This window comes from Monodelphis domestica, chromosome 5 (genome assembly GCF_027887165.1).
Source record: "Monodelphis domestica isolate mMonDom1 chromosome 5, mMonDom1.pri, whole genome shotgun sequence".
Classification (NCBI taxonomy): Eukaryota; Metazoa; Chordata; class Mammalia; order Didelphimorphia; family Didelphidae; genus Monodelphis; species Monodelphis domestica.
Window position 1 is genome coordinate 140,683,112 of NC_077231.1, and position 27,070 is coordinate 140,710,181.

General features: G+C 40.0%; 1 protein-coding gene across 5 annotated transcripts in view; it reads right to left on the reverse strand.

Moving 5' to 3' along the window:
• The window catches only part of SFMBT2 (Scm like with four mbt domains 2), a 285,508-nt gene that overhangs the window by 41,685 nt on the left and 216,753 nt on the right, over nt 1–27,070 (reverse strand). For all 5 annotated transcript variants that reach the window (XM_007503935.2, XM_007503933.3, XM_007503934.3 and 2 more), the window contains 4 exons: nt 22,857–22,970; nt 17,014–17,056; nt 12,358–12,428; nt 10,110–10,249 (listed from right to left, as the gene is read on the reverse strand). In XM_007503935.2, coding sequence (XP_007503997.1) covers nt 10,110–10,249; nt 12,358–12,428; nt 17,014–17,056; nt 22,857–22,970 — 368 coding nt within the window. The remainder of the gene's footprint in view (nt 1–10,109; nt 10,250–12,357; nt 12,429–17,013; nt 17,057–22,856; nt 22,971–27,070) is intronic.

Consider the following 27,070-nt stretch of genomic DNA (forward strand, 5'->3'; position numbering starts at 1 on the left):
AAAAAAAAAATCTACTAATCCACTGAGGATTCTCTCTTCTGTAGTGTCTGGAATGAGACTGTTACTAGGGAGTTAGCATTTCGTCACTTCTGTCTAGATTTATGTCAGGGTCCTTTCGGTTTCTCAGTCAGCTAGCAGTTCCTAATTATGTCGCTTGAACATTGCCTAGAAACCAAGCATAACAAAAACCTTTCTTCTCTTCAAATTCTTCCCAAGATCAACCAGATTTCATTTGGTTCATATATTCCACCTTGTCCAAAAAGGAATGCAAGGACAACTCCCCCGAAGCTCTTCCACCCTGTCCTGGCTGAATCATGAATTTCTTCCTAAGTGGGGGAGCTGACAATGAATGGAGTTTTATGTGTGAGTTTATGGAAGCTTTATCAGGTAGTATCATAAAATGCTTCGGAAGCTCAGCAAGTCCCGTCTGACAGAGCTCCAAAAGCATAGTTTTTATTTTGGTAACTTAGTTCAAATTGAGTACTGAGATTCTCAAAAAGGTTTCCTTTGAAAATATATCATTTGAACAAAACCACCTTTACTTTGAAAGGCTATTTATTTCCTTCCACCTCCCAGCAGGATTCTATTATCATATTAGCAATGTCCTGTTCCAATGACATTATCTTTTAATCTCATTCACATACAGATGAGCACTGGGGAAAACTGACAATACTTGAAAAAATGTTTCTCCAGGGAAAAGAACAGAGTAAAATGTACCAGATGACCGTGGTCTACTCTGTAGTGAATACTCAATTCCCCATGAAGTCAACTAGAGGCATGAAGCATAAGGACACATGAGAAAAGTGAGTTTAAGAGGTCAATTTGACTTTGCAGTGACATTTTTCACTTTTCTTACTGGAAGATTTCCTTGTGTGAAAATCCAGAGAGCAGAGCAATATCAGGACCTAATGCAATAACAGGATTATTATTTACATTCAATACATGTTCTTCCTTGTTATAACTCACATGTTTTGGGATGTTTCTCTTTGTGGAATAGCAGCTAGAAATTCTTTTCACTTGAGTTTTGAGAGAGGAGGTTAGTGAATGTCGTAGCCCATCTCTCTTGGCCAAACCCTACCCATCCTTCAAGGAGCATGTGGTCAGTCTCCTATTAATGAAAACTTGTTCTGATCCCAGCAATCTGAGATGGCCTTTTTAGATTGAACTTTCACAGCTTTGATAAGTGCTACAAATCAATCTCTTCAATGAACAAGTAATTAGTTCATGCCTACTAGGTGCCAGGGACTCAAAGACAAAAAAAAAATGAAACAATTCTTGTTAGTTTGTGATGTCTGTCTCAGATCCAGCTTGAAATGTCAAACAGGGAATGAGTAAGGTGAAACCAAAACTCAGGCAAAAGACTAAGAAGGAATGCATGGATCCATGAGTCATCTGCTCAGACATTACCCAAGGGTGTAGAGAGATCAAAGGGACCAAGAAAGAACCTTGGGGAACTCCCAGGGCAGAGGAAGATTATGATAGGGATGATGATGTAGCTGAGGAATCTGAGGAGGAGCAGTGAGACAGGCAGGGAGGTCTCAAAGACCCCGAGAGGAGAGTAAGGGGGGTCGTCAATAGTATTGAATACAAGGATGGAGAGGATGAGGACTGAAAAAAGACTATGAGATGTGGTAATTAGGAAGGACAAGGTGAGAAGCCAGGCTGCAGACAGGCTGAGAAATATGACGAAGATAAGATCCAAGAAGAAGCAATGAGTACAGATAGTTTTTTTGAGAGGAGACAGAGACAGCTGTCATCTCGTGGATAAAGTGGAAGGGATGGGACATTCAATGACATCATGTAGAGGAGCTGGCTTTGGCAAGGAAAAGATCCGCTTGACTCTAAGAGGCTAGAGGAATGCAGAGAGAGGGAGGAATCCTGTCAAGGGCCTTGGGATGGAAAAGAGAGAATAAGGAACTTAAAGCTAATGGGCTTGATTTTCTCAGTGAAACAAGAGGCAAGCGTCTCAGCTGAGAGGATGGGAGTAGGGGGAATTGCAGGGAGCTTTCAGAAGTGTTTGCAAAGAGGAGTCAAAGGAATGCCTTGCTGCAGGGAGGGTCTAGATCACATGTGCACTGCATAAGCAGGCTAGGAGTAGCTGCAGAGGTAGTACATGATGTGAATGACCCAAGGCTGGGGTTTGCCAAGGGATGACTGTGACAAAAGGACAGGAGATCAAAGGATCAGTCGGAGGCCTTATGGAACTGAACTGATTAATGAAGAGGCTGAGGTTTGGAGGGGAGGAAGGTGCAGACAGAGCAGGGGTAATCCTCAGCACCCTCGAATGGGAAGGGTAAAAAAGGAATGAATTTCCAAGGAGAGGCAGTCATCGACACTGTTTACAAAGAAGCATTGGGAGCAAGGAATGTCGGACTCTTTCTCTGGGGCCAGGGTACTGGGGGGTATAAGAGAAGGTGCATACAGCTGGTACTAAAGAGAACAGCCAAGGATGGAGGAAGCTCTGGAAAAAGCCAGGTCTCCGAGGAGAAAGAGCTGAGAGTACGAGAGGAGGAAGGGAAGACTAGCAAGCCATTTGTTCATCCTGGAATTCCAGAGGGCGCAGTGGGCAGAGACAGAGACTGAAGCAGCAAGGGTATAGTTAAGGAGGGTTGGGGATGAGAGATTCCAATAGTAGAACTAGAAGGGAATTATTCCAAAGTAGGCAGTGAGCATAAGAAGAGCAACAGGTGCTATGAGTTCCCTACTCATATACTACATCAAAATTTATAACAAATTAGTTAATTCCAAGTTTTCTTAAAAATATATATATAATGTCCTGCCCCCCACACCCTTCCCAAGTTCTTACCTTCTGTCTTAGGATCAATACGGTTGCAAGTCAAAAGAGTGGCAGGGGTTAGGCAATGGGAATTAAGTGACTTGCCCAGGGTGGCACAGCTAGGAAGTATCTGAGGGTCAAATTTGAATACAGGACCTCCCATCTCTAGGTCTGGCTCTCTGTCCTCTGAGCCACCTAGCTGCCCCAATTCCATGTCTCCTAAATTAGCATGATCTATAGGTTATTTAAGATTCTTTTCCTTCTTGCATTCTTTGTCATCAAAATTTGCTAATTCTTCTCTAAAACCTGTTAGGAGAGGAAGCCAATATAAACTGCAGAATATACAATGAAGTAGACTTCACAAGGAAAGAACAACTTTGTTGGCTGGGAAATAAAAACCATGACAAAGATGGAAAAATTTTAACTTGGATAAAATTTCCTACTGACCAAAAATTTAAGAACAAGAAGTAGATACAGTCAGTTTTAAGAGGAAGATCCACCTCTGGTCTTTAAACCATTTTTTGGATAGCCTCATTCCTGTGAATAGAAAATAACATCCTGGACAAAGCACCCTCCTAACCCGAAGAACAACTAAGGCAGGAGGTTAGCAATGACTCCATTCAATGTAGAATCCTGGGGCATGGAGACCAAATAAAGCTTCAGTGCGGTGTAACAAGTTGAGATTTCATTGGGGCTTCCAGCTCAAACCTATTTCACATGTCAGTGAAGCAAAGAAGGGTAGCAATAGGCCCGGAATCCTCAGTGACAGCATGTCTGCTCCCTCTCATTCCACTTCAGATGGTGTGGATGGGCAATATTTCAATCCTCCACTGTGTTGTTGGAAATCATAATCCACTTGACTGGCTTATATTTGTCATACTTATTGGAACCATCTCAAATCCAGAGATAATTACAAGACGGCAACGTTTTGCAGACTTGCTAATATTCTATTATCCCAAGAAAGCTGGAGAGAAGAATTGCAATGATGGATTGTGATCTCTAACAAATCCTAAGAGTCAGGTTAGTAATGGGCTGAAAGGTTGCTCAATAAAGGCCATACTCCGGAAGGAGGCATTTTTATTCTATTATGTACAGTTGTAATGCCAGGACCTACAGCAGATAAGATAACACTGAAACTCTGGCTTCTAATTTCTCCCACAACCCAGATGATTTATTTTAGCACAACTTGCCTTCCAAAATTGCCACTTAGGGATGTAAGTAAATCAGTTAATCGACAAGCATTTATTAAGTATCTACTGTGTGCCAAGCCTCCGTTAGGTGCTGGGGAAACAAAGATGAGGAACGAAACAATCTATGTTTAAGGAGTTTACTTTCTCACACAGGAGACAATAAATAAAATATACAGATTAAAATGAAGGGAATAAATACAAAGCGGTTAAATACAATTTAGTTTGGGAGAGAGGACACAGCAAAAGGGTAATAAATCAGGAAAGGCTTCATGGAGAAGACAGTGCTTGACTTGCATCTTAAAGGAAGAGGTTCGGAGGGAAAGTATTCCAAGCATGGAGGACAGCCAGGACGGAGGCAAAAGCTAAACCTCTGTGAGTGAAGACAGAGAGAAATAGCCCCTGTAGGTGAATCCCAGCATGGCAAAGTGTCTGGCTCTGCTACCTTCTTCTGAAAGCAAAGCAATGTGGGTTTCAAACTCATCATTCAAATGAAATGCTCTCTCCACAGTTATCGATGACCTCTTTCATGGCTCAGCCTAATTAATGGTCCTTCCCAGTCTTGATCCCTGCTGACCTCTCAGCGATGTTTAATACTTTGGATCTCGGTCCTTTCTGGGATAAGTCTCTGTCCTCCAGGTTTTTGTGATGCTGCTCTTTCCTAGTCCTGACTTTGGGTCTCCTTGGCTGAATGTTTAACCACGTCACAATGTCACACCCACTAAGGATGGCTTTCACCCAAGGTTCTTTTTCTGGTTCTCTTCTCTTTTCCCTATGTATGATCTCGGTTCCCCCGAGTTCATTTATCCTCCCTCTGCAGATGATTCTAAGATTGATATATCCAGTCCTAGTCTTTCTCCTGCTGTTTGAACATCTCAAGCTAGATGTCCCATGGGGATCTGAAGCACAACCTGTCCAAAACTAAGTTACCTTTCCTCTAAAACTATCCCTTCTTCCAAACCTTCTTATTACTATTGAGTGCACCACCATCTTCCTAATCAGCCAGGCTTGTTACCCAAGGGCCATCCTGTAAACCTTGAGTTTGACTTGAGTTTTCATTTAGGAATTACATAGCTGAATTCCTTGGCGACCTTAAATTAATATATATCAGTCTTTTAAAGTGATTTCCTTGTCACAATCCTTGACACCCGACTCTCACACCACAAATCCCAGTCTTGGTTTACCAAGTGCCATAGCTGAAATATTTCCGTATCTTCTGACAAACCTGACGCAGACCCTCGTCATTTCAAACCTGGACTCTGGCAATAAGTTTCCAGTTGTCCTCCTTCTCTCCAAAGTCTCTCCCTACTCAGATCCATCCGTGACTCAGCTGCCAAAGTGACCTTATCCCTAAAGGGCATTCTTGACAATGTTGTTCCCATCCTCCCCGTTAACTGCTGCTACTTATTCTTCTTGCCCCCTCTCTGCGCCGTACCACTGGCAGGTCTCCCCACCTGAATGCTCCCCCTCCTTCCCTCCACTCCCTATTTTCTCTGGCTTTCTTCAAGACTCAGATCAAGTCACATCTTCTGCCAGAGGCATCTTCATTCTGCCTTGGTTGCTAGAGGCTTCCCCTCTGAGATTAGCCTCAGTGTCTCATGTGAATCATCTGAGGGCAGGGGCTGGATTGGCCTGCCTTAATTGTCTATGCTTATTAGCACAGCGTTTGGTAACCAATAAGTGCTTAATAAGAGCTTTGATGATGAGATTGCTCATGAGGTAGTTGCCATTCAATGATAGATGTAACTAGGTATTAAAAATTAGGCAAGTAGTAAGAAGAAAGATGACCATATTTTAGGCTTTAATAAAGGCAATTTTTATTTTCTGTTTTTTTAAATGGATGTGGAATACACTAAGCAGCGAAATTTCACTGATAAATATCCTTTTGTTATATTGACATCAAAGCTTTACCAAACAGCCTTCCCAACCAATGTATTAACTCAATATTTATGCTGAACATATTTGTGAAAGTCCTTTTAACTCCTCTGTAATATTATGCAATCTTTTCCAGTCCAGATTTTTCACTGTTTGTATTTGTATCTCTAGCACCTAACACATAGTAGGCACTTAATTATTAACTCAGATTTCCTCTCTCACCCTGGGCTCTCTCTTTCCAAAGACCACTCCTATGTATATACAAATACAAACACCACTGTTGCTCCTTTAGATTACTGGGAAATTAATGGTCAGTTAGCAATACGAATTTCCTTATACTGATATCCTTTGTTTTTACTTTACTGTGATTTCTCCTGTTCCATATCCTCTGAGAGCCATCAATTATGACTAAGACTTTTTTTAAAGAGGAAAAGAAAAAAATTCACCTGAACCAATCAATACATTAAAAAATCCAAAAGACACTAGATGCAATAATTCATACTTGTCTCAACAACCCATCTCTGTAAATTTTTAGACATGACCACAGATTGCCAAGAGAAGCAGAGATGCTTTGCCTTCCCTTCAATTACCTTTACAATGTTAAATGTTGAACATTCACACACAGAGGCACGGGTGCTAAGGGGAAAAGCATTAGCATAAATATTGGTTCAGTATAACATATTTTTCTTACACTTATGGAACTGAAGAGCTTGCAATCCTCTGCCTGACGCACTTTGTAAACATCAGCAGAAAACTAGTTCTACCATCAGCAAACTGCTAGGGCTTTGCTTTGAAATTTAGCCACTGTCACCTATCACACCATGAGCTTTCTGATTAGGAATAACTATAGTTTTGATTTTTTTTTAAATCATTTGATAAAAGTCAAACAATCCAAGCATAGAATGGGCTTAACCTTAGGTTGCCCCATTGACCAACATACCTGACAGATATCTGAATATCTTATTTCAACAACTGGAAAAGACAATTCACTCAGAAACAGCCTTGAAAAATCCATTAGTTCAACATTTTTTCCCAGGCCTTTTCAAAACACCCACACCCACCCACACACAGTGTCATAAGGAAGATGTGCCTGTGGGCACCCGAGGAGTAGTAGCTAGCAGGAAGGCAATAACTAGTGAGGATCTCATTTTAAAGTTTTATTAAAATTCTTCCTTGTGCCTAACAATCTGATCTCTTTTTGGCTCAGCTTAATTTCTTCTGGGTTGGTGGTCCCCTGGTAAACTGTATGGAAATTGTTAATCAAGGCATCATATCATATATCCCATTTCCTTTCCTACCTAGAACAGCTTTGGAGAGTCCCTGCTAATAATGGCATCTACTTTCTACCTCAGCTGGCCAGAACCTCAGCCAGCCAGCTTGGACTACTCAATAGGATCAACATCTTGTATTTTTCTCCTCTGATAAATTACTTTGGGGTGAGAGGGTTTAATTTTGTTTTATTTTGCTGCTGTTCCATTTCATGTTCTTTTTTTTTTGTCCTCAAAGACATATTAACCATAAAGGAGTCATTATTCAATATTTGTCACAAATGAAGATGGGGAGAGGGAGGCAGTGAGGGGGCTCCGTGGATTGAGAGTCAGATCTAAAGATGGGAGATCATGGGTTCAAATCCAACCTCAGGCATTTATTTCACTTAACCCCACTCTTCTGCCTTGAAACTTCTGCAAAGTATCCATTCTAAGATGAAAAGTAAGGATGTTGTTGGCCCTCTGCTTAAGAGAGAACCTTGATGCCTAAGGAAACAAAAGAACTAACTGTAAGAAAAGTTCAGAGACTGGTCTGTAGCCTCCATTAGTCAACTTAGTGGTACTGGTACAACAAGCTCCCCTAGAAAGAGGCAGAATCACAAAGAATGATCAAGTTGGAAGAGATTTTTAAAGGGTCAACTAGGCCGCTGTACCCCTGCAAAGGAATCCTTCTACTGCTTCCCCTACAAGTGGTCATCTAGAATTTCCTTAAAGACTTCTAGTAATGGCATCACATTCTAGCCATTTGGACAGACCACTCCACTGTAATTCAGATCTAATTTTCCCTCATGTGAAGTATAAATTTGGATTCCTGAGCATCCACATTTGTTAGGCTTTTGAGGAGTTGATCAAGGGGGTAATAAAAAGTGAATTAAGAATTTTCAAACAGAAATAAAAGTTAAAAAGGATCCAAAGTAGCTGAGGAACTAAAATATTTTGGGAGACTTGACAGTAGAAAAATGTGATACAAAAGAAACAGGAGAAAGGGACCACAGAGCACTTAAACTGAGAGGAGCTCATGATAACCTAAAAGGATAGGAGTAAGATAGGAATGGTGGGTGGGTGTTTTTCCCCCTTTTTTCCGTCCTCTTATGTACAAACATCTATTGAAGAATCTCCTGATGAGAAGGGAGCACTGAGGGTGCTATTCCTGAACCTGACATTAATAATAGTGAGGTCTGTCTGTTGTCTTCTGAATTCACAGATCTTGGGGGCAACCAAGAACTTGCCAAGACTGATGATCACTACCTACCTCTGGTCCTTCGTGTGGTAAAAAATGTATATTGCCAAAAGCTGAAAATTGTGAACCCCAAGGAAGAAAGTAGGTGATACGTCGTTTTTATTGTTGTTTCTAGTCAAATTCAAGGATTAAAAAAAAAAGGAAAGCAAATCTGTGACATGAATAGTTGATTAAAGTGATAGTGACCAAGAATGAGATTTGGATTGAATCATTGGGCTTAAAAAATAAGAACACTATCTCATGACCAGAGAGGAAATATAACTGACGAGGGTGGGGTAAAAAATGCATTTTGCCTGTAGCCTTGTAAGTCAAAAGGCTTAAAAAGCAAAGAGGAATATATGGAGATACAAGATACAAGGCTAGATACCTAAAGAGTTGTTATAGTGATCAAAGGATAATAGACAACAACTCCAGATAATACTATCCTAAAAAGGATCAAAAACTTTGAGCTGGAAGGAACCTTGGAGGTTATCAAATCCAACCCTCTCATTTTACAGATGAAGAAACTGAGACAAAAAGAAGGTTGGTTTGTTTTTAATGCCTTTCCCAGCATCACAAAGTTAGTAAGATCCAGAGGTGAATTTGGAACCTGACACCAAATCAATCGATTTTTTCCACTCTAGCATTGCTTGCCACATAATGCTACTGCCTGTTATCCTAAAAAAGAACAGTCAAGGGTATATCTTAGTTAGCTAACACAAACACACAAAACACAGATAACAGACATGGGGAATTAGAAATCCAAATAGAAGCAGGCACAGTTGAACTCACAGATACCAGGGAGACCCATGCCTTCTTTGAAAGAAGAGCACAAGAGAGGATGAGAGATGGATGGGTGGGGAGAGGGGAGTATCATTCTGTCTTAAGAGATGTTCATCTAAGCATCATGGGGAAAAAACAGTTGTAGGAAACACTGTATCTTGACGAACAATGAAGGGAGAAACAAGAAAATATACTACAGAACAACAGGATAGAAAGAAGGGAAAGAGGAGTTTAGAAGACCTAACAGGTCCAGTATAGAAGCGTGATGCATTTATGGCCAACCTCAATCACTCGGCCATCTCTTAGGGGCATAATGCTAAAGGCAGAGCAACCATTCACTTTTTGTTTTCCCAGTAACAGTTTCATCCTTCCAAAAAAAGGTAACAGAACTGATGAAAAGAATTGCTATTGGGGATCCAATTCTAACCGGCATCATTAAAAGTGATTTTTTTTAAATCATCAAAGCTATCCTCTCATAGAAAGGAGGACAATGAAATAAAATGTTTTTCTATTGGAGCGTATGTGATGGAATATGATAGACAATAAAACTAAGTGTTCATCCACAGTCCCATGTGCTGCATAGTGGTGGAACCTTGATGGTGGAAGCTGGGTGATGACCAAGCTGCTGTGCCCACATCAGGGGTGCAGGGGCTCCTCTGGCACAAAAGCCATCCAAGCACCCGCTGAAGGGGGGGCCCTGTCTAAGAAATAACCATGTAAATTTTAATTTTACAAACTGCTCTGTAAATAACCATGGCTTCCTTGTCACTTGTACAAGAAGGTAAACTGCACATCATTCTTGTAGCTACATTTATAAATATTGAGGATAAATGACAGATTTTTAATTTTCAAAAATGAAAAAAAAAGTAGGGTGTGCAACAATAACTGGGTCTATTACCCTATTTCCCCCCACAGTTTTGCCCTCAAATTCCAACCATGGTATCAAACTAATTTTATCCATATTCTAAAGTAAATAATCCAGAATCATGAAAATGGAATACCTCTTTAAGAACCAGCACACATTTGCCAGGTCCAACGGATTGAGGTAGCTCGGCGATTCTTCCTTTGTTCAGGTAGGGGCCTGAGAAACACCGGTGGTTGATGAAAAGCTGAGGGCAGCAGTATTTCCCATTGACAGTACCTGAAGGAAAAAGATTAACATGACTCCTGCTTAAAGATCACTGTTTCTGTGCACCAGGAAAACAAGCAAGGACCCAGGTGAGTTCATTGGGCTGTCAAAGCTCCCTGAAGAAGTGAGTCATCAGACATCCTGACTGATAGAAAATCCAGAGTTAAAAAGAGAATAGTGTCCAGAGGCAGGGGTGGAATACCTGGCAAGTTTTAGAGGAGACAGGGCAAAAATCAAGCTGCAGACAGGGATTCCAGTCAAAATCTTATTGAGCAACTTGGGAAATATCCAGGCCCAAAGTTGTAAGCATAAGACACAATGCCTTTCTATAAATGCAGTTAGAATTCTTACAGTACACACACAGAGAGGAACTTGGAATCAATAGGGTCTGAGCTGCTATTTATGTAACTCTGGTCACTTCCACTTTCTCAGCCTCAGTTTCCTCATCTGAAAAATGAGGGTAAAAATCAAATCGACCTCATAGTGTTATTCTAATTATCAAATAAAATAAAATATTTAAAATACTTTACAAACCCTTAATGCATCATTACAAATGTTTATTGTTGTTATTAAAAGACAAGGGTCAAGTCAGTTAATCTTTATGTGACATAAGTGGACAAATAAAAATTTAAAAAAAAATTCTAACTTTTAATGTTGCAAGTCTCTGGAAAAACGCCAATGGGTAAAATTTATTTTCTGGATAATTATAAAGGACAGTACTTTTTGATGTGTGTGTACAGCAGCAAAAGTAATAACTCATTAGGTGAGTTTACTGCTTGTCTCCTGCAAGCTCTTATAATTTGGGGATAAAATTAAGTTATTAGAAAAAGCTTGGCTGAAGAGAGATTTAAATCAGCTCTAAATTCTAGGTAACACTGATGTTTCAGCTGAAATGATTTCTAGTTGGAATTAGAAGTGTTAACAGATTTCATTCAATAAATCTTGTTCTCATGAAGACTCCAACAAAGGACGCAAAAGGTAGAAGGAAAAGATGTTATTTGCCTACAGGAAAATGTGAGTAAAAGAACAATTATAGACTATAAAAAAGTGGCTGACATGATTATTTGAACCATTCTTTAGACTGAATTTTACACAACTGGTAAGATTATTAAGTGAGCTTTTGCATTTACATGAAAATTCTTCAGTAGGATTAACCCTGCCAAGACCTTCATAGAAAAATAATTTTAGTAAGTCTATCCATAAAATTATTCTTGTTAATACAAAGATAGCTTTAGATAAAGTCATTCTTTCAATAGCTTGCAGCTTTTAAACTTAGGATCATGTATTTTAAGATTTCTAAGTTTCTGAACTTCAAAGAATTCAAAGCTAATGTTTTTTTGGACCAAATCAAATTCCTGTATCAAATATTACTGAATACACAACCATTGCTATTATCTTTGTAGATTAACAAAGGGTAACCAATATTAGCATTTTCAGAGGATAAAGATTTCTTAAGAAATCATATTAATTTTTTTCCAAAGGAAAAAACACCTTCCCCCATCTCCAAAACCCACACAATCTACAGCCAATTCTCAAAGTTGAAAGAGTCATAAAAAGGAATTGATCCAATAATTAAAGAATCTATCATACTCCGATAAAAATGTGTCCTTTGGTTGACAAAAATTTATACAGCTACTGAGCAGAAGGTAGCAGAAGAGTGGAAAACTATCATTTATATCCAATAACTAAGTATTATATTTTAAAAGTTTATTAATAAAAACTAAAGAAAAAGAACTACCTGAACTCAGCCCAGTTGTGAGTAAAAAAAGGACATGGGAGGAGTCACAGCAAACTCAAATACCATCCCATAAACGTGAGGATGCAGGAAAAGGGAAAAGGGTTCTAGGCACAGAAATGAATTTTGGGTAATGTAGTTTTAGGAGTTCAAGAATTTCTAACTACACATACTCCCCCTGTGATCCTGCTGGGAGACCAGTCTCCCCAAAAGAATCATGGAAACATAACTAACTTACAAATTGCAATAATTTGTGGATAAAAGGGGGGAAAAAGAACAAAACCAATGATTACTAGGTTGACAAAAGAAGCTGTAAAGAGGAGGGAGACATTAGGAGGGTCCCTGCTGCCCAGGGATGTAGGAGGCCGGAGCTACCTTAACTCACCTGTGGTGTCTGGCTGAGGAAAGGAACAAAGATCATGAGGTATTTTCTCAACAGGCACTGTGGATGGCAATCTGTTAATAAAGAAGAGAACACGAGTCAAACAAGCCTGGCTAGGGAGCTCGAGCTTCGTGACTCCCCCCCAGCCTGATTACTTTGTTCTGAGGGAGTCTCAGGGTCCAGAAAGCTCGCTGCCGGCCTCCAGGCCTGAGCAGGCCCAGCTTCCACTCCGGCCCTCGCCCCTTCCTGCTTCCATATAACCCCAAGAGCCGGTCACTTCCCCTGACCATACCGCGGGGGCCCTTCCAGGAGCAGCTAGCTAACTGAGTCAATGAGGGGACGCAGAGGCCTCTGTAGGCCCCAAAGACTCTACAGAAATGCCAACTCTGATTATTCATGCGTGGCGACTCTAGCGAGAGCAAGAAGCGCTGTTTGTGTGTGTGAGCCGTGTGAATAATAATTTCTGAAAAGGTAAATTTAGAAGAGTTGCTCACCGTCAATGTTAATCCACAAAAAGCCCTGCAGGAAAAGAAGCCTGTCATCCGCACGCTCTCATTTGCTAGTGTAAGATTTACCACAATAAATGGGAAATTCTGTGTTGCTTCTGATAAGACACTAATTATGTCAAGTCTGTTTTACATTAAGTAAAACATTTATCGATTCGAGTCCCACTATGAGGCGCAGAGAGCGTCCGCGTCAGGCCTGTAAGAGCTGTTGAGGAGGGCGCCGTGGTGTGCCGGAGAAAAGTCAGCTCCCAATGAGGAAGGCCCAGGGTCCAATCAACCCACTATGTTCATTAAGTGCCACGCTCAAGGTTGGGGATTCAAAAAGATAAAAAAGGCAAGCGGCAGCGCCTGCTCTCAGCGCGCCTCCAATCTAATGGGGAGAGACTGAGAGCAAACAAATACTTGCAAATCCAACTAGATACCAGCCCGATGAGAGAATGGGAAAAAGAAGGGAAAGCACTGGAGTGAACAGGAAAAGGGTTCCTATGTTTTCCTTGCCAGGGAGAGCCTTCCGGGAACTGGCAGATGGAGCCTCCTCCAGTGACTCTGTATCAGAGTCACTGGAACAAGGAATGTGTGCTGGGGAGAAGGTATAAGAAGACTGGAAAGGCAGGAGGGGGCGAGGCCATGAAGGCCTCGGAATGCCAACAGGGGCATTTTGTATTTGCTTCTGGGGGCCACAGGGAGCCCCTGGAATTTATTGAGCCGGAAGGAGGCGCGTGGTTTGAGGGAGTTTTTGCTTCTTAAAGACACACAGGCTTTCTGATGGCTCAGAACCAGAGGGATGACTCTAAGACTACAAAAGGAGAACAGTGATAGAGAGAACTTTCGCACTGGGAGTTTCCCATGCCAGTGAAAGCAAGCATCAAGTTTAAAAAAAAAATAAAGTCAAACATGTAAAACATGTGGAGAAACCTTGTGGGTCTGTCAAGTACCTGTCCTGAAGAACCACTTCTCTACAGTGAAGATTTGGGGAATGTTTTGTCGTCTGGGTTTTGGGGGAAAGGTTGTTCCTGCTATAAAATCACATAAAATGGAGTGTTTCCAAAACAGCTCACTGGTCATTTTCATTATTTTTTTTACTTGTTTTTCAGAAGCATCGAGTCTTAAGAGTAGGGAAACTATTTAATGTCTCTGTATATCAATTCCCTCCAAAGTAACATGGGAACCACAAAACTAATCTGCTTTAAAAGATTGAAGAAGAAATAACAAATCAATAATACTGTAAAAAGCCTATTATGAAACATAATGTTATGAGGCTGCTTTAAAAGTGGGGCATAAAGACACAAGATCGGGTGTACGACTATGTTTCATAGATTTCAATTACAATTGTTCAAACAGCTTGCTAGCAACTTCTAGAGAGGGTATTGCTAGCACAGGAAACAGTCCCGTTACCCTCTGGTCCGTAATATTTTTTAAACTATCAGGAAAAAGAGAACTATCGAGGCTAGGCTTCCCCCTCATTCCAAGCATAACCTTTTAACAATTACCTGTAACAACAAAAAAGTTGAGGGAAATAAAATATATAAAAGCCACAGAATATTCTAGAATAAATAATAACTTAAGATGGACAAAATAAAAATATTTCCCCCATTAGATTGTAAGTTCCAGGAGGGCAGGGACTACCTTTTGCCTCTTCTTGCACATCATCGGCAGAATCTAAGAGGTATGATGACTACTCATGGGGCTAGAATATTTCAGAGGCAGACCCTGACCTCAAAGGCCAGACTTTTGTCCATCATGCTGTGTTGTTTGTTGTGCCACCTCTATCAATATTAAAAAAGAGACTGATGCCAGATTCTGGAGGCCAAATTTGTTTCAACCTATTGTTGCAAATCAGCTCTGTCGTGCTCTCTTTCAGAAGGGTCACGTGGCACAGTGCTGATGTTTTAAAAACAGAGTACATTTTATTTGGAAAAATAAAGGAAACCAGAAATTTTGAAGCCTGATTTGAAATGTAATTGTTAATATAAAGGGGCAGCTAGATGGCTCAGTGGATAGAGCACTGAACCTAGAGTCAGGAACTCATCTTCCTGAGTTCCAATGTGACCTCAGACACTTCCTAGCTATATGAGCCTGTTTGCCTCAGTTTCCTCATCTGTAAAATGAACTGAAAAAGGAAACGGCAAACTGCTTCAGTATCTCTGCCAAGAAAACCCCAAATGGGGTCACAGCTATGTGTTTCTGTCCATACACAGGTCTCATGGGCCTCCTGGGAAGTGTAAGACCCACGAGGACAGGAGCCGGGCAAGAAACCAAAGACCTTAGGAACAAAGAGGGGTCCCTCACCCCAATTTCTGTTGGCAAGGACATGATGAACGGTGGATTCAGAAACTGAACAGATGATGGAGAAGGTGGTATCTGATAAATGGATTTGGATTTCCGGACCATAGCTCAAAACAGGAACAACAGCAACTCGGCCAGGGACAAAGGGTTATCTAAAGAGGTCTTTTTTTTTTTTTTTTAATATATCTACCTCATCTTGTAAGTCTAATCAAGGGATGAGGATGGGAGTTGGAATTTCATTGATGGGTGGAGGAGGATAACTCTTTGACTAGGAAACTCCTCCCACTAAGGCAGGGTAGAAGCTTCTCTACAACATCTGGTATGGCAGAATGATCTAGGGTAGAGAAAGGTTAGAGGACTGGCCTAGGGTCTTACAGCCACATACTGACAGAGGCAAGAGCTGACCCCTGTCTCCTTGCCTCTGAGGCTGGCTCTCTACCATGATGCCTCTCTAATGAAAAGAGATTTAAGTTGAAAAATGGTGAACCCATGAGCATTACCCTATGTCCCCACGTTGCTCCCTAAGGTTCGCCAACTTTTACTCTTTTCCCTGTTTTTGTGCCTTCCAGATTACTGCCATCTAACTTGCCATCATACCCTAATGATGCTCTGAATTCATCCCTTATTCAAATAAAAGGTAATATTTATATAGTCCTTACTATATGCCAGGCACTGCACAAATATTATCTTCAGAGAGTCAGGAAGTTCAGTGGATTCAGAGCCTGATGTAGAGACTAGAAGTCCTGGGTTCAAATCTGGCCTCAGACACTTCTCAGCTGTGTGACCCTGGACAAGTCACTTTATCCCCACTGCCTAGCCCTTACCACTCTTCTGCCTTGGAACGAGTACACTGTATTGACTCTAAGACAGAAGGTAAGGGTTTAAAAAACAAAACAAAAAAAAAACAACCCTGGAAGGTTGCTGCTATCACCACTCCCTTTTAGGAGTTGGGGAAACTAAGGCAGGTCAAGGATTAGGTGACTTGCAGAGGATCTTCCTGACTCTAGGCCCAATGCTCTCTCCGCTGCCCTCTTAGAGGTATATATTGTCTCCCCGTAATCTGAGTGGGGGCCCTGAATTACTGACAAAACTGTCTCACTCTCTTCCCAGACTTCACAGCAACCACCCGAAGGGGAGGGCTTTCCTCCCGCTGCTGGGTACCACCTGCTGCTGCTCTCTTCACCCTGACTCACTCATCTCCTCACAGCTCTCCCTCCTGTGCTAATAATCCTGAGGACTGGTCTGGAGTGATGCTCCTGGTGACTTCTGGGACGGCGCTGTCCCCTGTGCTGGTGCTTAAAACATGGCTCCCCACCTCTGGAGGAAGCCGGGTAAGATCTCCCCAAACACCTGTGGATCCCCAAGAGCACTCGGGGTCTGACTGATGGCGGGTTTATCCCAGGGACACACATCCCAAAGCCAGAAGAGACAGCCAAGGAGTCAGGACCCACAAACTCCACAGCAGACAAATGAGGCAAAATGGAGTCGGGGAAATGGAAATCCCCTACCTGGGCTTCCCAAGGACGGAGGCAGGGCTAGACTATTCAGCATAATAAGGAAGACCTAGGAGGCTCCAGGGGTGATACAGGAGCCTAGCACAGGGGATCCCCAGCACCTCTGGGATCCTGCAATTCCACATGCATAGGGCCTGGTTCTTTTGGGTTTTAATATTCTCGATCCTAAGAGCTAAGCAGAATTTCTTACACTAGTAGCTTAATTAGCAGGCATTAAATGAACAAAGGAAAAGATGTGGTACCAGACTGGTTATTTTATTAGCTCTCCAGCGATGTCAGCTCAACCGCTCCTTACAATATCTCTCAAAATAAGAAATGTCAATAGTGTAGTTGGGGAGGGAGGGGGAACTTACTGTTTTTCTGGTTGTACGACTGCAATCTTTCTCTTCTTTTGTACTACACAAAGAGCAAGCAAAAGGAAAAAAAAAACAAACAGAATTCCATTATTCTGGCACTCAGGCAAGTGTACCTTAAGAAAATACTTATAAAAATATAATGACCTTAAGTTAACATTTTTAACAGAGAAATGTTACTTAGGCTGCAATTGTATATTAAATTATATGTAAATTATAACCAATAATAATAATAATATATTTACATATATAAAGTAAGATTTTTCATTTTATATTTATCATATATTATATTTAGGTACTATGTAATAAATACAAAACATATAGATGCATATAAATAATAATAAATTCATATAAGTTATAAGCTAATCAGAAACAAGTTCTAAATAGTACAGAATACATTTAATGTTCTGACTGCATGATGTGCTGTATTTTAAATCTTCTTTTAAGAAAAGGCAGTGGAAAAATTCACAAATATTGTACCACACCGAAATACACAGTATTTGTTGTTGCAAGCATGATTACCCAGCATTTTTTCTATAAAAACTGTAAAACCTGAATACTATTGCTACACTTCTATAATCTCAATTAAGTATGATTTTTAACTAAAATATATTTTGCTCTTTAAAAGGGATGGGTGATGCATTTCAAATTTGGCTGTCAAATATGAACATAGATTGATTTTTTTTTTCTCATTTGAGGATGTTTTTCTGCAAACAACCCATTTCATTTAGATTTAATACTGTCTATTCTTCATCTTAATAAAATTAGACCATCACTTCCTGGTACTTATTAATTTTGGCATTAACTAACTCTTTCTCCCCCTAAATAAGCAGAAACTAATTCTAATACATCAAAACTGGGAAAATTGTAAAGAAGTGGGACATATTTTGGATTATTAACTGTAAGTCTTTTTTTTTTTCTTTTGGATCTGGACCTCCGATGTCACTGAAATAGGGAACTTTTGGTTGTACACATGCCCTCTCTCCATAGACCTTCTTTGCTGCTGAAAACCCTCTAGTTTTAGAAGATTGCCTGAAGAATTTAAAGTTAAATGATTTCTATAAGGTTACAATGGCAGTATGTTACTTTGGAGGCTACTGTTGAACCCTTTTCTTTCCATCACTGGAGTTCCAGCCTTCTATGCGATGTACTATAGTACAAGGGAAAGAGTAGTGCTTCCAGTTTGAATTTTGCCTTTGAGGCACTAAGAAATCTAGGCCTCAGTTTCTTCAACTTTAAAATGAATGGTGGCCTAGATAACCCCTGAGGTCCCTTCCAGAGAGCTGTCTATGAGCCCAAATGTTTACTTCTAAAAAATGAAGCTAGTAGCAGCAAATAAGGCAGGATCTAGAGATAATTAAGATAGTCAATAAAACCTCACTCCCTTTGGTAATGTTCAGTTTCCATAACCAAAAATTGCTATCAGCTCTGTGAAATTCTAGATTCAATGACTGATCTAGAATTCTTCTTATAATCAAAGCCTGTTAATAAAATTAGGGAGTAAATACTACACACAGCAGGTTTCAAGGGTGTGGGAATACCATCACATTCACCTTTAATTTATGTAGCCTCTCCACACAGAAAAACTCAAAAGGTCTTTTACAGAGAAGAATCAGCCATAAACACACCCAATTTAGTGGGAAAAGAAAATGTGGATCAAGTCAATGACAGCTGATACTGATGAAATCTGAGATTGTTCATAAAGGGCAACACTATAGAACTGATGTGAGAAAACTCCATCAAATCAGGCAAAAACACCAGCTGTTGGGGATGAAAGGATTCTTCTCATCTTAAAACACCAGCAAGTGGTGGTTTTGCGAGAGGGGGTTTCTCAAACGGGAATGGGAGGCAATTCAAAAGCCACCTCATGCTCCACACTTCTTTGGATGCCAAGCTTAAGTGCCCCTCTGCCATTCACGGCAATCACTCTGGTTCAAGCCCTCGTTATCTCTCACCTGCAGGACTTACTGTAAATACCTCCTCACTGATCTTCTGTAGCCAGTTCTCCTCTTTTCACACTGTGGCTCACATAATCTTCCCACTACACCAGGCTGAGCCTAGCACTCCTCTAATTACCCCAATGTTTCCCACTGCCCAGGGAAGAAAGTATCAGTCTCTTATCTTGTTACACAACAGCCTCTGGATTCAGGCACCAAGTAATCTGTCCAGCCCTGTCTCACACCATTTCCCTTTACTTATGCTATGTTCCTGGCTAAAGTGAACTACTTTCTATAGCCCTAGTATTCATTCCTCTGATCCAGCCTCTCCCTTCCCCCATCTGTCTCTGTCTCTACCTCTTTCTTTCAATCTCTCTCTCTCTCCCTCCCTCTTTCCTTGTCTCTCTCTCTCTCCCTCACTCTCTCTCTCTCCCTCCCTTTTCCTCTCTCTCTCTCTTCCCCTCTCCCTCTCCTCTTTCCCTCTCTTTCTCTCCCTCTCTCCCCTTTTGTCCCCCCCACCTCTCTCTCTGTCTCTCTCTCTGTCTCTCTTTTCTCTCTCTTCCCCTCTTTCCCTCTCCTTTCCCTTTCTCTCCCTCTCTCCCCTTTTGTCCCCCCACCTCTCTCTCTTTCTCTCTGTCTCTCTTTCTCTCTCTTCCCCTCTTTCCCTCTCCTTTCCCTTTCTCTCCCTCTCTCCCCTTTTGTCCCCCCACCTCTCTCTCTTTCTCTCTGTCTCTCTTTCTCTCTCTTCCCCTCTTTCCCTCTCCTCTTTCACTTTCTCTCCCTCTCTCCCCTTTTGTCCCCCCACCTCTCTCTCTCTCTTTCTCTCTGTCTCTCTTTCTCTCTCTTCCCCTCTTTCCCTCTCCTTTCCCTTTCTCTCCCTCTCTCCCCTTTTGTCCCCCCACCTCTCTCTCTTTCTCTCTGTCTCTCTTTCTCTCTCTTCCCCTCTTTCCCTCTCCTCTTTCACTTTCTCTCCCTCTCTCCCCTTTTGTCCTCCCCACCACCCCCCCCACAAAATCTTCTTTAATTGATCCTTAGCCAGTGAAATTTCTGCATATTTTCAGCTGCCACAGGCTCAACAAAGCCTTTGCTAGCCTCTCACCTCCCCAAGGGATTCTTTCTTTAGTTAAATTTCTCATGGCCCCTTAACCAGACATGTCATTTTCAGTAACCACCTTTCTCTTTAAGTCATAGTTATCTTACTTCATTAGAGGAAACTTTACTTAAATCTCAGTAAATCAAGGGCAATGTATCTTTCTTTGGATGTCTAGAATGAAGGAAATTGTATTATCTGTACATAGAAGATATTTAATAAATGTTCACTCTAGACATCTACTTTTTTAAATGCTAACCTGTGTTAGAATATTCTAACACTGTGTATTGGTTCCAAGGCAGATAAGTGGTAAGGGGTGGTTAAGTGACTTGCGCAGGGTCACAAAGGATAATTTTCAGGAATATATTCATGCACCTAAGAATTGACTCCAGGGAAAATAACACACTTCCAAAAACAGGGCTTTTCAGTCTCTGAGTGTAGCAGAACTTGGGAAGGTTTTTATAATAATGAGTAGGTGAGGAGTTCTGAACTTCTGATAGAGAAAGCCTGATGGAAAAGGAAATTGTAGTGGCCTATCAAAGACTGTGATGTATTTTCTTTTCTTTATTTATTTAATTTAGAGTCTTTTCCCATGGTTAATAATTCATTTTCTTTCCCTCCCCACTCCCGTAGCCAATGAGCAATTCCACTGGGTTTTACATGTATCATTCATTGTTCAAAACCCATTTCCATATTATTACTATTTGCAATAGAGAAATCATTTAGAGTCTACATCCCCAAACTGTAATGTATTTTCAAGGATAACAGACTTACTCAAACTCTTCTAATTCAAAATGTCAAGGATATGCAACCAGATTAATGTCCTTGAGTCCTCATAGCTCTCATTGATATTTGGAACAATTATGCAATCAGGTTCAAACAACAAATATAAAGATGAGTGTAAAGTTTTTTTAAAATAACATTATTGAATATTTATCAGCTGGTTTATAAGTGTGCCCTAAAGATTACTCAAGATTTCCATTCACCTAAAGGAGTTATCCTATGCATATGATCTCCTGCATTAGGATGTGAGCTCTTTGACCACAGGCGCTACTTCACTTTTTCATTTTTATCACAAAGAGGGTAGGCCCAGAAAAGATGGGAAACTTTGTTAAGATCGTAAAAACCACTTAGTAGTATTTAAGGAAGCCAAGGGTCATAGTGGGTTATAACATTAAACTAGGACTCAAGAAAGATGTGAGTTCAAATCTTGTCTCGGACATTAGCTGTGCAGTTCTAGCCAAGTTACTTCATCTTCCTCAGCCTTCTCTTCAAAACGGGGATCAAACCATTTGCCTAATAGGGTTGTCATGAAAATTAAATTAGATGGGCACAGTACTTTGCAAACCTTAAAGTGCTATATGAATGTTAACAATTAGTAGTAGTAGTAATAGAATTACTTTTGTGGCTAATTACATTTTAGAATAGAATTGTAGAAAAAAGTTGAAGTGAGAACCTTAGGGAAAGAGAACCAATGCAGTAAATCCATTACCTGGGCCTGTGGAATAATACCCTTTTTATTCCTTTATTAGTCATGAAGCTTTATTTTATAGAAAGATATGGCAAGTAATTTTTTCATGTTTATCTGTTATGTTTATAATGTGACCTTTATAACTAAGTCACATATTCATTTGGAGCTTATCTTGGAATAACATGTCAAATAATGATCTAAATCCAATTTCTTCCCTATTGCCCTTTCCTCAATGTTGACATTCTATTCATATTTCTACTGTGTCCAAGCTCTCTCTCATGGCCAGACTTCCATGGGAATTAGAAGCTCAACAATTATATATTTTTAAAATATTATTTATAAATTATATTTATTATATATATATATAATATTTTGTAAACATTTATTTGATATGTTTATAATATATAATAGATATATACTAATATAATAAGTACATTTGTAAATAAAAATATAATAGTTTATATATATTACATATACTAAAGATGGTAATGATGATGATGACTATAAAACTTAGGCCACTTTAGGGTAAGATGGACCTGAATACATGCTCCATCTCATGAAAGATTTTTAAAGTTATTGTGCACACAGCAGCTATTTGTGCATGGTGAATACAATGGGAAAGAAATGAAAACTGTGTTTTTCTGCTCATACTTCTCTGAGGTGGAGATGAAAGGAAGGAGGAAGCAGCATTTATTAAGAGCCCACTATATTCCAGGACTGGGCTAAATGCTTCCTAAGTACTATCTCAGTGGATCCTCATGATCCCGGAGGTAGGTGCTATTCTTGTATAATTGAAGAAACTGAGGGAGATGGAGGGGAAGGGATGCCACTCAGCTAAGCAGCTGTCTGATGCTGGATTTGAACTCTAGGCCTAGCGCCCTTTGCCCTGCACTGGCTCCCCTCACTTTGGAAAATGCCGCCTGTCATCCATGGGAGTTCTTATTTATTTTTCAGGAAGTCCCTGAGGAATTCCTCTACAATGAAGATATAGAGAGGAGCAGAAGGACCACAGACCCACAAATCAAAGGAGACTTGGTCTAAAGGCCTGAGGGTCATTTCCTGGTTAGACAGTAAATATGGAATAAGGACTTCTGGTGTCTGTAATTTCGTAATATTTGTAAAAGCTTTGAGCACAGTGCCGGCAGGTTATATAGAAATGCTTGTTTTCTTCCCTTTACCCCACCCCATGTCCAGCCTGTGAAATGGCCCATAATGACTGCCCGATGTTCAAGGGATGAATAAAAAAAAAGGGAAATCAGTTCATAGAAAGACCCCGTAGGATCATGGCTTCAAAATTGTGATAAACTTCTTCCTTTATAGAGCTTTCCATAGTTACTGTACTTACAAACGGCTTTATGGGGTGGAGTTAAGGGATACCCATTTGCTTCACACCAGCCAACGGGGAAGATGTCCATAGACTCTACATCCACGATATACTCTGGAACAGGAGGCTGCAAGCCTGCCGAGGAAAGAAGCGATGTCATTCATTACACATCTGAAACATTCTTCACCAGCGAGAGAAATGAAATTATAAGAAATAACAGAATATCTGAAGAATAATGTCCCTCAAAGGATTAGGTAATACAAATCCTCCACAATGTCAAAAACAAGTTATTAGGTTTAATTTGGCAGATAATTCCTGTTTTCACTGGGAATGATTCCACTGATCAAGTTCACCATTCATCTGTGTTAGAAACTCTGACATGAAAATCTGATCATTTATAATACAAAGCAAGTTCAATCGTAACGTTGTTGTACCAATAACCGGCTCTCTAAATTTCCTCTAGATGAAGCCATAGGGAAATAATTTATTTGTTTGGTACCCTTCATGGATACCACACCAAATGGATCTACATATGTATACATTGTTATTATTTTTTTTAATTTTGTTCTTCTCTACACTAAAGAACATAATTCCAATGGAGTAGGTGAAGAAATGATGAGGCCATTGTTTCTTTCCTTTTGGGAAACCTACAGAGAAACAAAAAGATGGTCCAACAGCTTTCCACCTCACTTCATTAGTTACAGTTGCTATTTCACTTATTTGCTTGTATCTTGGGGGTAACATCCTTTCATTTTTTATGTTGGAAAACTATGCTCTAGGAAATATCCCTGAATGCAGGATCTCTGAGTTAAAATGGATGTCAAAATCCTAAGATTGGGGTTAGCATCTAATCTATCTGTCCTGAAACATTCCTAATCTATCCACGATTCGGTCACCATCTGAAGATTTCCCGTGACAGAGAGTGTGCCACCTTTCATTCGCACTTTGGAGGAAGCTTCTCCTTCCTTACACCGAGGAACAATGCGTTCTTTAATTTCTACCCATCGCAACTATTTCTTCCTCCTGAGACCAAGCAGAACAAGTCTAACCCCATTCGCTGGCCCTGCAAAAAACCTGAAAGCCAACTAGTGTGTGTCCCACTCTCCCCTGCTCCCCCACTCCCAATCTTCTCTTCTCCAGGATAAATACTTCCTCCAATGGTCCGACTCGCCTGCAGCACCAGAACGGACTATAAAGAAACTCAATTTGAGGTTTTGCTCTGTAGGAACCACGGGCCAATGTGCCCATGAGAGAGCCGTGCAATAAGAGAGAAAGGCTTTTGAAAGCAAGACTCAGAGAAATGACCAAGCAATAACATATCGTATAATGTTACATCTCATGGCTGGAAGTTATTATTAAATACCTTACTGAAAATATTTACACCTTAAGAAAAAAGGGAGATTTGTAGGGGTTTAATGGCATGTCTGGGACAGTGAGCTGATACAAGTGGAGAGAGCATGAGGTCCAGAGTCACCAAATCTGGCCACAGATACTCATTCTCAGCACGTCACTTAACCCTTTTTGCCACAGTTTCCTCATCTTTTGTAAAGTGAGCTGGAAAAAGAAATGGCAAAACACACCAGTGTCTTTACCAAGAAAAGCCCAAATGGGATCACAAAGAGTTGGCTCTGACTGAAATGAGCAAATGACAACAAAATAATGTAGCCAGGAAAGAAGAATCCGATTTCTTTGTCTCTTCAAAGCAAACAAAGGACATGATTCCAGATTCCCAATACCCTTTCCCAGTTAATCTAGGGAAAACACCATAATCCAAATCTTGACAAATCCTACCCAGTAAAACCTAATTCTCTCCCTAAGATCCTCACATAGAAATTACAGGTATGTGCAAGGAGGGGCAAAAGAATGTGTGGGAAACTTTATTCTTCTGCCTATCTGGGTATCTGCTATTATTCTTTTCTACTAAAATTAAGAAGGTTAAAGATTTAAAGCTGAAAGTAAATAATAAAAATTTCTCTCCCTAACACCCTCCCATAGAAACTACAGGTATGTGCACAGAAGGGCATTAGAATGTGTATGAAACTTTATTAATTCTGCCTGAGTATCTGCTATTATTCGTTTCTACTCAAACCAAGAATGTTAAGATTTAAAGCTGAAAGTAAATAATAAAAATTAATAAAGCTAATCCTAAGCAATAAACTTAGAAAAGACAGTATCTCAAGAGAATTGCTAACTTATCAGGTTGACTGAAGTCACTTAATAAATTCTTGATTGATGGTCTGCAGGGTTTCACCAATATACTAAAGTAGACTTGTGTAGCAATGACTTCTTACAGTATTCTTAACTACCTCATCCTGTTTAGCAATGGTAATTTTGCTTAGTTATGAAATGAGGAAAACAGTTGCGAAAGTTCAGTCAATAAGGGGAAATCTATTCCAAGCAGATTACTGGTAAAAAAACAAGTTTAATACTTAGTAGTTTTTTTTTCAATCAAAGAAAGCAATCATCATTTTCCAGAATGCCTATAAAGAATTAGTCATTCTTATGGAGTAGAAAATACTTGGAGGGAATCCCAGTAACTCTTGGACCACAGATCCAAAGATAAGAGATCTATAAATAACTAGGCTACTGAGTCACTAACTCTAACCACTTAATCATTTTGTGTTTGCTTTTCCAATGAAATGAAATGAAATGGTGAAATTTTATTAGAACATGCTTATTATTATACCAACTCATATTATGAATTAAATTATTTCCCTTACCTATTTGAAGAAAATGTCTAACAGTAATAGCTTGAGAGACTGTTTTTTTTAAAGTGCTAAGTGTAGTCCCTAATATTTATAGAGAAGTTTTCATTCATTTGTTTTTGATTTATTATAAATAAATGGTTTGAGGATTGCACACATTAATCAATCAGTTAACAAGCATTTATTAAGCATATATAACATACCACTCTGCTAGTTGCTGGAGATGCAAATACATAACTAAATCAGCCCTTGCTCTGTAGGAATGGGGGCATATAAAACATTTTCACACATAGAGGGTTTATGCAAAATAAGTGCATAATGCCTGGAGATGGGAGGAGAGGACTGAAACAACATGGGGAATCGAGAACGGTCTTTTGAAAGAGATGGCCCTGGAACTGATCCATGGGTCCATGAACTGAGAAATGAGCCAGGGGTGCCCACAGGCAGAGGGAAAGAATTCCACTTGTGGGGGGGTGGGGAGGGAGTGGAAGGTGCTCTGCCAAGGTACTGATGTGGGAGATGGGGAAGGCATGCATGGAACAGCAAGTAGGCCAGGAAAGCTTGAGTGCAGGGTACATGAGGAGGAGTAATGTATAATCAGTCTGGAAATATAGGCTCGAGACAGATTGTGAAAGGCTTTAAATACATCACTTAGCAGAGTGTGTGCTCTTAACCTAGTGTTAAATAAAGCGACTGACATAGATAAAATCACCCTGAAATATGAATCAGGTCTTCCTATGTACATATACACATTACCATTATTATTAGTTACCTTGAACTTTCAATTTGTTCTCAAAGGCACAAAATTATTATAATTATTATTCAACTCTGACTTTCTTTGCTCAAGTCTACCATAATTTGATGGGCGTGTAAGTTTAAGCAAAAGAACAGGTTTTCTGGAGCATATTTTTCAACAAAGGGAACTGATTAAAAATCGTTCCAGTCCAACATCTAACTCAGTTGGCAAAAAGCAAAACCAAGTAATAAATCCCCAAAATGCCTGCAAGTGCCGAAATAACTGCTCTAAATTAATGGAACCCAGATGGAAAAGTGACTTTTGTTCTTCTGAAAATCTTGATTCCCAAAGGTGGCCAGAAATGGCAAACTCTTCAATGTCTTTACCCTTTTCTAGAAACTGTGTCTTTTATTCTCCCCAGGAAGACACTGCTAAAGGGATTTGAAAGGATAACATAAAACACTACTTACTTTACAACCGCTGGATGTATTCATTAACTCTTGAGATTCAGTTTTTAAATTGATCTATACATCCAAATTTATACTTTGCTACAAGTGAGATTTACAGTGCTCAAAAGATTTTATGTTAAAGGCAACCAAAAATGTGTTTTCACTTTCCATTTAATTGTTTTCTGAACCTTATTACTGAATTGCCACTTAGAGTTTTATTATCCATATTTATTTATCTGTGTCAAACTGAAAATCTTCACATAAAAAAATTATTTCATTACAGTCACTCTTTATCCATGAAGGCCACCTTACTTCAGTTCTGAACTCAAGCCCTTTAGGCTACAT